At 34.4% G+C, this 11,275-nt stretch overlaps 1 protein-coding gene across 1 annotated transcript in view; it reads left to right on the top strand.

Moving 5' to 3' along the window:
- ADAMTS16 (ADAM metallopeptidase with thrombospondin type 1 motif, 16) overlaps nucleotides 1-11,275 on the top strand; it is a 192,356-nt gene that overhangs the window by 63,293 nt on the left and 117,788 nt on the right. Inside the window, exon 10 of the mRNA XM_011969411.1 lies at nucleotides 7,534-7,687. Within this exon, the coding sequence (XP_011824801.1) occupies nucleotides 7,534-7,687 (154 nt within the window). The remainder of the gene's footprint in view (nucleotides 1-7,533; nucleotides 7,688-11,275) is intronic.

Genomic DNA, 11,275 nt, shown 5'->3' with positions numbered 1-11,275 from the left:
GCGCCCGGCCCAGACCTACTCTTATTCAGGATGGAGGATATGTTTATTCATTAGCCAGAAATTTATTTTGCCAGACACATAGAAGGACTGTGTTTGCTCTTAACAAACATACTGACTCACAGTAGTTCACTGATTCTGGTAGAGGAGATACACAAAAATGTTTCCTTATTTTCAAAATACACGAATGCTTGAAAATACTGAAGGGAAATGGGCTGTCATGTTTAGTTCTCAATTAAATTCATTCACAATGTTTTTGAAAATTGTATTTTTGAGATTCATCAAAGAAAGCATTCTTTATTCTTAATTATTCTTAATTCAAGGGAGTGTTCTAGGGAAACATTAACAAACACAACCACCTTAAGAATTTGGAGGAGATTGCACAAGAAATCACAAGATTACTAGTAAAGTTGAAAGTTAGATGAGGAGGAGAAGCAAATAAAAATTTAAAAATGAAGAACAGAGAGAAGGACACAAATGTATAGATTCTAAGGAACTAGCTAGTTGTGATAGGAAAGTTTGAAAGTTGACAAGAAAGGAATTACATTTCTATTATTAAAAAGTAGGACAAATACTAATACTTCCAACAAAAGCAAAGGTTTTTTTAAGTAACAGCTTTAATGAGCTAAAATTAATACGCAAAAAGACACATATTTAATGTATACAGTAAGATGAGTTTAGCTGTTTGCATGACCAATGAAATAATCTCCAAGGAGATTCTACCAGATTTGGTGGAAGAAAAGAATAACTTGGCAGCACCCAAGAAGTCCCCAGGCTAGGAAACCAGATTATCTGCCCTCCAAGTTTTTGTAAAGTACATGTCTTTTCAGTCAAAACTAGGAACTAGTTATTCCAAACTGAGAACTAAGAACAAAGTTCCCCTACCCTATTAGATCCTGTAGATTCTTCAGTGTTCAACCGGCCTCTCTGGTTCCTTTCACTGACCTACTTCTTTGTGTCCTACTTTTTCTTTTGTTTTCTTTCTTCCTTTTTTATTCATTTATTTAATTAATACAGTTCTTTTTTTTTTTCTGTTGCACAAATTAAGTCTTCTTATTTCCAGGACACTATTTGAGTAGGATCACACCAGTACTTCTGTTGATTTTACTCCAGCTTACTTTCTGGTGGCCTGTTGCCCCAGGGCTAACCTGGGGCTGGGTTGCCCCTATGGCTGCCTCTTCCCTCATTCTCTAGGGATCATCTTCCCAGCCAGAATCTTGATCATCAGCCTCCAGGGGCTGTGTTCCTCTAGCTTGGTCCTTTTTGGTGTTCCTACTCCAAGGACGAAGTCAAGGTATATTAACACATTAAGGAACAACTGTGTTTCATAGTTTATGCCACCCAGGATAAGTGGCAATAGTTTGGACAACATGTGTATCTTGGTAATATAAACCCATATTCTGGGAATATACACTTGATCATTTAAAAAAAAAATTTATATTACCAAAAAAGACAATGTTAAAGCTATTCTACAACTGACATGATGTATAGGAGTACACTTAGCATTTGTTTTTCCCTGCATGGTATTATCAGAGTCAAGCTGGGGATTGTTAACATTGTTTTTAGCTGTTTCTTGCAGCTGTTCACATTTTCCTCTCTGTGTGTGTAGAAATTCTACTTTGGGAAACAAGGAAGATTATTCACTTTAGGCTCACCATGCTCTTATTTGCATTAACGAGGAAAATTTGGAGTTTTCTATATTCCAGATCCTTTCTATAAATTTCTAGATTCAGAATTTTTTAACCCTCTTTTTCATCTTAATGGTTATGAGGAAGATACAGTAACACTTTTTCTACTTTGAAATATCCTCTGACAACTTGAAAAATCAGTGGATTATAATTTGGGTGTGCAGTGAGAACCAGCATAATGAAAGTCCAAGAAAAGTTTTGAAACTGCCAAAAAAATATAGGCAGACTCATGGAAAGAAGATAATTACATGCTCGGAGAGTAATTATTTTGAGGACATTGAAAATAGATTGTCATCTTGAAGATATAATATAGTCCTAAGAGTGATTATTAAGATACTGAAATTAAAAGCCATTTTCATTCTATGATACTGGAACACCTGAACTATAAGTTGAAGTGTGCTGATGTGTTTTTGTGTGAATCCAGCAAAACACTTCTGTAGCATTTCAATGATAAACATTTATTTTCAGGGACTTTACTAATTTTTTCTGACCACATGAGTATAAATAAATAGGTAAGGTTTTACGTGCTTCCAAATTTGTTTTCTTGAATGGTGAAATTTTCCAAGAAAGTCTCTTGTTGTCAAGTTCACTATTAAGATTCATTTTACTCGAAAACCAGTTGCAAATTGGACACTTCTACAGTGTGTTAAATCTTGACTTTTTCACTGACTTAATGAATCTGAGACTGTCTTGTTTGATTGTTTGCTGACTTTCTGATTTCCAAGTAATCAAAATACTGTTATATTCTCCACCAATTAGGTAGCTCTTTGGCTATGATCCCAACAATGAGTAAGGATAAATGGCTACCTTTTAAGATGAATCTGTTCTCGTTATTAGTAGTCTAGCATTTGATAGTGGAAAAAAAAATATAAGGGAACTCAATTGGCCTGAAGTTTTCAGCACAACTTTTCTCTATTCTTGGTAGAGTTATGAAGGCTTGATACTTTTTTGGAGTGAATTCATCAACCAAGTCAATAAAGTCATTTGTCATTTTCCATTAACAGACACAGACCTCATCACATTACTCATGTCTGCATCCCGAAGGCCTGTGACTTAGGGAAATTTGAGCTCATTATTTAAAATTTCATGACAACAGGGACTCATCTTCAGTTTACTTTTTAAAAATTTAAGTCACGCTCTGCAGATCAGTGAAAATGCCAGCTCTCTGACCATATGAATCTGAACACATCAAAGCATGAGAATGGTGACCAACATCACAGGGAACTGGGAGTGTAAGTGGCGCCATACCCCCTACTACTTCTGTTGATAGGAAATGAGATCTGACCTGAGAGCCCATTAAGCATGTTTTTGCACACAATGAAAATAATACATTTCAATTTACATCCTGCTCTGAGATACAAGGCTCATCTTAGGTCATGGCTAGTTGTTGTGTCTGCAGTGCTAGTGTGACTCTAAGACTGGAGGGTAGGCACTTTCCTGCAGAGGAGAGAAGAACCGAGGGAATCAGGTCATGTCTTGCTCACCCATGTCTGGGAAGGTCTTGACCTTGACGAGTAATATAGCCTTTTCTGAGGGTCCCAGTCTTCTTAACTGAAAAATGATGGGATATAACTAAAAGATCTCTCAAGCTCTTTAACTCTTGACATGGAACACTGTATATTGGAATCAGGAGTTATGCACCATTGTGCAGTTGTGAGATTCATCCTTGTTCCTGCATCTAAATATAGCATTAGTCTACTTAGTTTGTTGCATATAACTTACATACTAAATATATAAATATACTAAAACTTATTCATTCAATTTGTAATAGACATTTGAGTTTCCAATTTTTGGCTATTACAAGAAACAGCACTGTGAATATTGTCTTGGTTTGCATATATGTCTCTGAGTATATATAGAAATGGAATTTTCAGAGTCATAAATATATATGCACAGGTGCAATAGACAGTACTAATCAGCTTTCCTAAGTGACTGTGTGAAGTTACACTCCCAGAAGTGTTTGTGAAATTTTCAAAATGGTTTCAAATCCTTCCCAACACTTGGTCATGTTGATATTTTTCATTTTAGGTATCTGGTAGTGTGAAATTTCATATCAATGTATTAATTAATAAGATTGAATACATTTTATATGTTTAATGGCCACTTGAGTAACCTTCTTAGTAAAGCGCTAAAATCTTTTGTGCATGTAAAATAAAGGGACCCTGTTGTTTTTCTTCTCTCTTGATGAGAGTATTGTATACATTCTGAATATAAACATTTTGTCCCATTCTGGCATATATGTATTATAAAATCTTCTCTGACTCTGTGACTTTTTATTTACACTTTTAGTGGTGGCTCTGCTGAACAGAAATTTTTATTTTTTTAATGGAGTCCAAATTATTGATATGTCTTTAGGGTTAGTGCTTTTGTACTCTGCTAGAAAAAAAAAAAAACCAAAAACCTCTACTCATCCCAAAGTTGCAAAGGTCTTCTTCCACATGATCTCCTACAAGTTTTATTGTTTGCTTATCACATGCAGACCACTTAATTTTTGTATATGGCATGGAAAAAAGTCAACACTCATTTTATCCATATGGTTATTGTGGTCGATTGTTTTTAAAATGGTTGAAAGGATTTTCCTTTCTGCACCCACACTTTTGGTGGCTGGACCATTTTGCATTCTCACTGGAGGTAAATGAGAGTTCCTGTTTCTCCATGTTCTCATCAGTGTTTGACATTGTCAGTGCTTTGAATTTTCTCTATTCTAAGAGGTGTATAGTGGTGTCTCATTGATGTTTGAGTTTGCAATTCCCTAATGACATATGATGTTGAGATCTTTTTATATGCTTATTTGCCATCTATATCTGTTCTTTGATTAGGTGTCTGTTCAGATTTTTGTCCACTTTTTGTTATTCTTTTTGTTATTTTTATTGTTTTCTTATTCTTGGATTGTAAGTGTTATTTGTATGTTTTGTCCTTTATTGGTCCTGTCTTTTACAAATATATTCTCCCACTCCGTGTCTTGTCTTCTCATTTTCTTGACATTTATTTCACAGAGCAGACATTTTTTATTTTAATGAAGTACAGCTTGTCATTATTTGTTTCATTGGTTGTGCCTTTGATGTATTAAAAAAGCCATTGTCATATCCAAGGTCACCCAGATTTTCTCCTATGTTATTTTCTAGGAGTTCTATAGTTGTGCATTTTATATTTAGCTCTATGATCCATTGTGAGTTAGTTTTTGTATGGAGTATAAGGTCTGCATTTACATGCATTTTTAAAATTTATTTATCTTATTTTGTTTTTTGAAATGGAGTCTCACTCTGTTGCCCAGGCTGGAGTGCAGTGGTGTGATCTCGGCTCACTGTGACCTCTGCCTTCCGGATTCAAGTGATTCTCCTGCTTCAGCCTCCTGAGTAGCTGGGATTACAGATGCACACCACCATGCCTGGCTAGTATTTTTGTATTTTTAGTAGAGACGGGAATTCATCATGTTGGCCAGGCTGGCCTTGAACTCCCCGACCTCAACTGATCCACCGTCCTTGGCCTCCCTAAGTGCTAAGATTACAGGTGTGAGCCACTGTGCCTGGCAGATTAATTTTTTTGCGTTTAGATGCCCAGTTGTTTCAGTATGACCAGTTTAAAAGGCTATCTTTTCTCCATTCCATTGCCTTTGCTCCTTTGTCAAAGATTAGTTGACTATGTGTATGTGGGTGTATTATTGGCCTTTCTATACTGTTCCACTGATCTATTTGTCCATTCCTTGTAACTTTATAGTAAGTCTTGAAGGTGGGTATTGTCAGTCTTTGTTCTCTTCCTTCAGTATTGCTCTGGTTATTTTAAGTGTTTTGCCTCTCTATATAAGCTTTAGAATCAGTTTGTTTATATCCTTAAAACAACTTCTTTAATTTTGATTGGCATTGCACCAAAGCTGTAGATTAAAATGGGAAGAACTAATCTCCTGACAAGATTGAGTCTTCCGATCTATGGACCTGAAATACCTCTCTATAGTTTTTTCTTTGATTTATTTCATCAGAGTTTTGTAGATTTTTCTCATGTAGGTGTTGTACATATTTTGCTGGATTTATATCTATTTCATTTTTGGGGTGCTAATATAAATGACATGTTTTTAATGTTCAATAAATTCTGTTCGGTTGTCACGGTTGTCACTGGCATGTAGAAAAGCAATTGACTTTTGTATATTAGCCTTTTATCCTGCAACTTTACCATAACTTATTAGTTCCAGAAATTTCTTGGTGGATTCTTTCAAATTTCTACATAGACAATCATATCGTCTATGAACAAAGATAGTTTTATTTGTTCTTTTCCAATCTGTATACCTTTTATGTAATTTTCTTGCTTTATTACACTAGATAGTACTTCCATTACAGTGTTGAAAAGGAGTGGTGAGAGGAGTCATTCTTATTTGTTCCTGATTTTAGTGGAGAAGCTTTAAGTTTCTCACCATTAATTATAATGTTAACTGTATATTTTTTGTAGATGGAAATTCTCCTCTATTCCTAGTTTGCTAGAATTTTTTTTTATCACGAATAAGTGTTAAATTTTATCAAATGGTTTTTTTCTTCATCTATTGATATGATCATGTGTTTTTTCTTCTTTAGACTATTGATGTAATAGGTTACATTAATTGACTTTTGAATATTGAACAGGCCTTGCAGACCTAGGATTAATCCCACTTGGTCATAGTGTATAGTTCTTCTCATGCATTGTTGGATTCAATTTGCTAACATTTTGTTGAGAATTTTTGTATCTATGTTTATGAGAGATAAGAAAAACTTTCTTTTCTTGTGACATGTTTGTCTGGTTTTGATATTAGGATAATGCTGACCTCATCTTATAATTTAGGAAATATTCCCTTTGCTCTGATTTATTGGAAGAGATTGTAGAGAATTAGTGTAATTTCTTCCCTAGTCTCTGGTGTAATTCACAGAGAACCCATCTGGGCTATTTGTTGCTTTTTATGCACAGAGTCCTGAGCTCTGAAGCAGTGGAACATGGGACTGGGGTCCTAGAAATGAGCCAGAAATCTTCCAATCAAGGTGGACAACCATGCAGAGCCAATTTTGGAGGATGATCTGCCATTGTTTATTATATTGTGATTATAGGTTTTTGTTTTTTGGTTTTCTCGGGGAAGGGCCTATTGAAATTTATAGGAGGGATTTAGTTGCTATTTGAAAACACAAAAATATTTAAATACTCTTCACCAAATGCATAAATTATACCAAAGAACATCCTGGCAGAGAAGAGGATAATCTATTTATGGAAAAAGAAATTATTAGTTGGTCTTTAGCCATCTACCAATGAATTTTAGCAAGGTTAATTTTCTGCTTGACTTGGGGGTCATCAGAAATCATCCTGAATATAGAGCACTGCTGGTGGAAATCCAGTGTTCCATGAAGAACCTCTAGAATCTGGAAGATAATATACAGGTGTCCCTTACCCTAGAGGGAAAAAGAATAAAAAGCAAAGAAAGAAAGAAAATTCCAGTCTTTGAAAAAACTGTGCTTTATTTTTATAATGCCCATCTTTTGGTTGATTCTGGCAAGAAACGTGCATAAAAGGTGTCCATCGTAAGAGCTTCTCACATTGAAAACTGGCTGTAATTATTCAGTTACACTTTTCCTCATAAGTTTAAGAAATTTAATAAGTACAAATCATCTTTCTGGAACAAGTACAATGTATAATAAATAATTTCAGAAATTGAAGTCTCTGTATTTACATATAATTAAGATAAACATTACATTGTACCTCAGGAGACAAAAAGTTCTCCGCTTGGTATACACAATATATGCTGTAAAATTGCATGGGGTAAAAGGGCATAATTAGTTGTATGTCCTTTGGTTACTCTGTGGGCAGTTACTAGTAGCTCATCTCCTCTTTGTTTCAGCACTGCTCAAGCTATCTGCCTTGCTGATCAACCAAAGCCTGTGAAGGAATATAAGTATCCTGAGAAATTGCCAGGAGAATTATATGATGCAAACACACAATGCAAGTGGCAGTTCGGAGAGAAAGCCAAGCTCTGCATGCTGGACTTTAAAAAGGCAAGTGATTATTGGCACATGCTCAATGCAACATGATTCATAAGACTGTTTTATTTAGTGTAACTGATGTTGATGTATTCTACATTTATTGGGTACCTACCAAATGTCAAATCCTGTATGTTAAGGCTGGTCCTGTATAACAGGGAACACATGTTTCACTGGCAAAGAAGATGACAGGAGATACTGTTGTGGGTATCAATTTTCATTTGAGAGCCGACTTGGCCTGTTAGGTTGGATCTTTCTTTCTGATTTATCATGTGGGAGTTCAGCAATAACGTTTAGTCAGTGTAAATTGGCAAATTAATACTCTGCATTTTAAAAAATGGTTTTAAAAAAACAAAGTCCCCCTCCTCTCTCCCAATATAAGCATATTTTATTATAAAGCAGCAGCCTACCTAGGGCTACTGATTAATAAATTTCCCTCAAACAAGGTATTTATAGAGTTGTCTCTCACAGAAGGTAGTATCTACTCCGTCAACCCCAGGAACTTTACCAGAGTGATTTACTAACAGAAATTCCTCATGTGACACAGAGACATATGCTCCTGCTAGAAAGGGAAAATTGAGATTTAGGAACCTGCTCTATCAAACACAGGAAAAGCTACCCATAAATTAAATAAAAGTAACTATTTTTAAGGTTTCTCTTATTCTAGTTTATAATGAAATCAAGAAGAAATTAGAAAAAAAATATAGTCCTCCAGAAACTTCCACACATTTCAAAATGCATTGGGAATGCTCCCAACTTCAATCTAACGTGATAATCTTCTTTCTTCTAAAGTCAAGCAGAGCTCCCCCAGAGTTCAATCCAGCTCTGTGCCAGAACTGGATCCTTATCTCCTCGGCTGGGGAGTCCCAGACTGGAACAAGAGCTGTAAATCCGTCAGCAGCAGCAGCAGCCATTCTCAATAGTGCCTTTTCTTGTGGGCAGAAGATGTGAATTCCCTAAGAAATTTTTTTTTCAGTGTTACTCTTCTTTGTTTGTTAAGGAAAATGGACGAAAAATTAATGGTTTTTTTTTTTTTCCCCAAAGGTAGGATCTTCTAGATCATGCTTCTGGTTTCCATGCTAGTTAGCTTTGTGACCACGGACTGTGTCATTCATGGTGCCCTGGTGTCATTTGGAAAACATAGGCAATGAAAAGTTAAATGCAAGGTGCATTTTTATTCTTGAGGAAATATTTACATGCAGAGAAACACACTCATTTTACATGCGCAATCTGAATGTTAACAAATGTATTCTCCCATGTTACTGGCATCTTAATCAAGACACGTTTTATTTACATAAAGCCAGAACCTTCCCTGTGCCCCTCTTTCAACCCCTCCCTGACTCCAGTAAGTAACAATTATTCTCATTTCTATCATAATTGCTAAATGTTGCCTGCTCTTGAACATTATAATTACCTTGCTCCATATATTAATATTAAAAGTAAATTGTATAATATTTCACCATGAATAAGCGTGATGTTAGCTGTTGGTTTTTATACAGATACCCCTTATCACACTGAGGAAGTTCATCTCTAATCCCAATTCGTTCAGAGATTTTATCACACAATTGTGTTGAATTTTGTCAAATTTTTTCCTACATCTATTGATATAGTTATATTGTTTCCTCCTCTGTTCTGTTACTGTGGTGAATTACATTGATTGATCTTTAGTTTTTTCCATTGGACTTTGAATGTTAAGTCAATCTGCATTCCTGGGATGACCTCACTAGGTCGTGATCTATTGTTCATTTCTATAATCTGCTGAGTTGATTTGCTAATATTTGCTCATGATTTTTACATTTGTGTTCTTGATTGATATTATTGGGAAATTTCTTTCTCATAATTTCTTTTCAAGAATTGATCATCAGAGTTGTGCTGACCTAATAAAATCAGTTGACAGTATCCCCTCCTCTTCTGTTTTCTTAAAGAGTTTGAAAAAGGTTGGTGGTGTTTCTTCCTTAAATGTTGATTAGAATTCACCAGTGAGTTCTGTATATGAAAAGGTTTTTGTAATTACTGATTCAACTACACTAACAGATAAAGCGTTATTCAGAAGACCCTCCTAGCTAGACTGATCAAATTCATTGGAAAAAGTAAAGAAATCGTTAAAAGTGACATTAAAGGAGATATATTTTCAACAAATGACTATGAATTCCTTTAATTACTGTAAGATCTATAATGATATATCCTCTTTCATTCCTCATAATGATAATATGTATTTTAAAATCTTTTTTTTCTTATCAGTCTAGTTAGGAGTTTATCATATTAATCCTTTCAAAAACATCAATATTGGGCTTAATGTTAATTTTTAAAATTTGTTTGTTGGATTCTTTTCTATTTCACTAAGTTCTGTTTTGTCTTTATTATATTCCAAGGCTGAGTATGCATGTCTTTTTCGTGCTCTTTGAAGTAGCAGCTTGAATCATTGACTTTAAAACTTTCTTATTTTCCTAATATAGCCATTTAATATATGTAAAGCTATTCATGTCTTTCTAAGCACATTTGCTGTATTCTGAAAATGTTTACATATTGGGTTTTTAATATTATTAAGCATCTCTTCTAATTTAACTAGTAACTTCTTCATTAACCAACATATTATGTAGAAATATATTAAATATTATTTAATTGCCAAATAATTCTCCAGATAGCTTATTAGTTTTGATTTCTAATTTCATAATTTTGTTCAGAGAATATACTCTGCATATTCTTTTGAAATGTATTGACACATGTTTCATAGCTTAGCATATGATCTATGTTGGTGAACATTCTGTGGAGATTTGAATATAAATTCTGCAGTGCTTGGGTAGAATATTCAAGAAACAACTATTTTTAAAATAATATTTCTTACACCTTCTGCATCATCCATCATCTTTCCTACTTGTTCCATCAATTTCACAAAGATGAGTGTTAAAATCTCCAGCAATGATTACGTAGGTTTCTATTTCTCATGTTAGTGCTATTAGTTTCTGTTTTATATATTTTGAAGTTTCACAATGAGGTGCAGATACATTTAGAATGGCTATGTCTTCTGACTCTTTTCACATTGTAAAATACCCTCCTTTATTGTTGGGTAATATTACTTTGCTTGAATTCTACTTATCTGATATTAATATAGCCACATCAGCTCACTTGGGATTTCTCTTTGCATGATCACTTTTTCCATTCTTTTACTTTCAATTGATGTGTGTGTTTGTATAAAATGTGTCTGCTGTAAACATCCTTTTGCCTAGTATTGCTTTTCTGTTCATTTGAACAGTCTCTGACCTTCCACCAGCATGTTTAATCTCTTTATATTTAATGTAAAAATTATATAGTAGATTTAAATCTACCATTTTGCTATTTGTTTTCTATTAGTCTCATTTCTGTTTTGTTTCTCTGTTCCCTTTCTTCTGCCTTCTTTCAGATTAAACTATTTTTTTAATTTAGTATTTTACCTTGACTTGCTTTTTAACTATACTTCCTTATGTTAATTTATAGAGGTTGCTTTAGAGATGACAGCATGCATCCTTAGAGCCTAGGTAGAATTAACGTTGTGCCTACTTTCTGCAAAATGCAAGGTCCTTACAACAAATAAGTCCATGCGTCCCTCTTTTTCAATCATTGACA

Source organism: Mandrillus leucophaeus, unplaced genomic scaffold (genome assembly GCF_000951045.1).
Source record: "Mandrillus leucophaeus isolate KB7577 unplaced genomic scaffold, Mleu.le_1.0 Scaffold89, whole genome shotgun sequence".
NCBI lineage: Eukaryota > Metazoa > Chordata > Mammalia > Primates > Cercopithecidae > Mandrillus > Mandrillus leucophaeus.
Note: the sequence above shows the minus strand (reverse complement) of the source record. Positions and strands in the feature narration are given on the sequence as shown.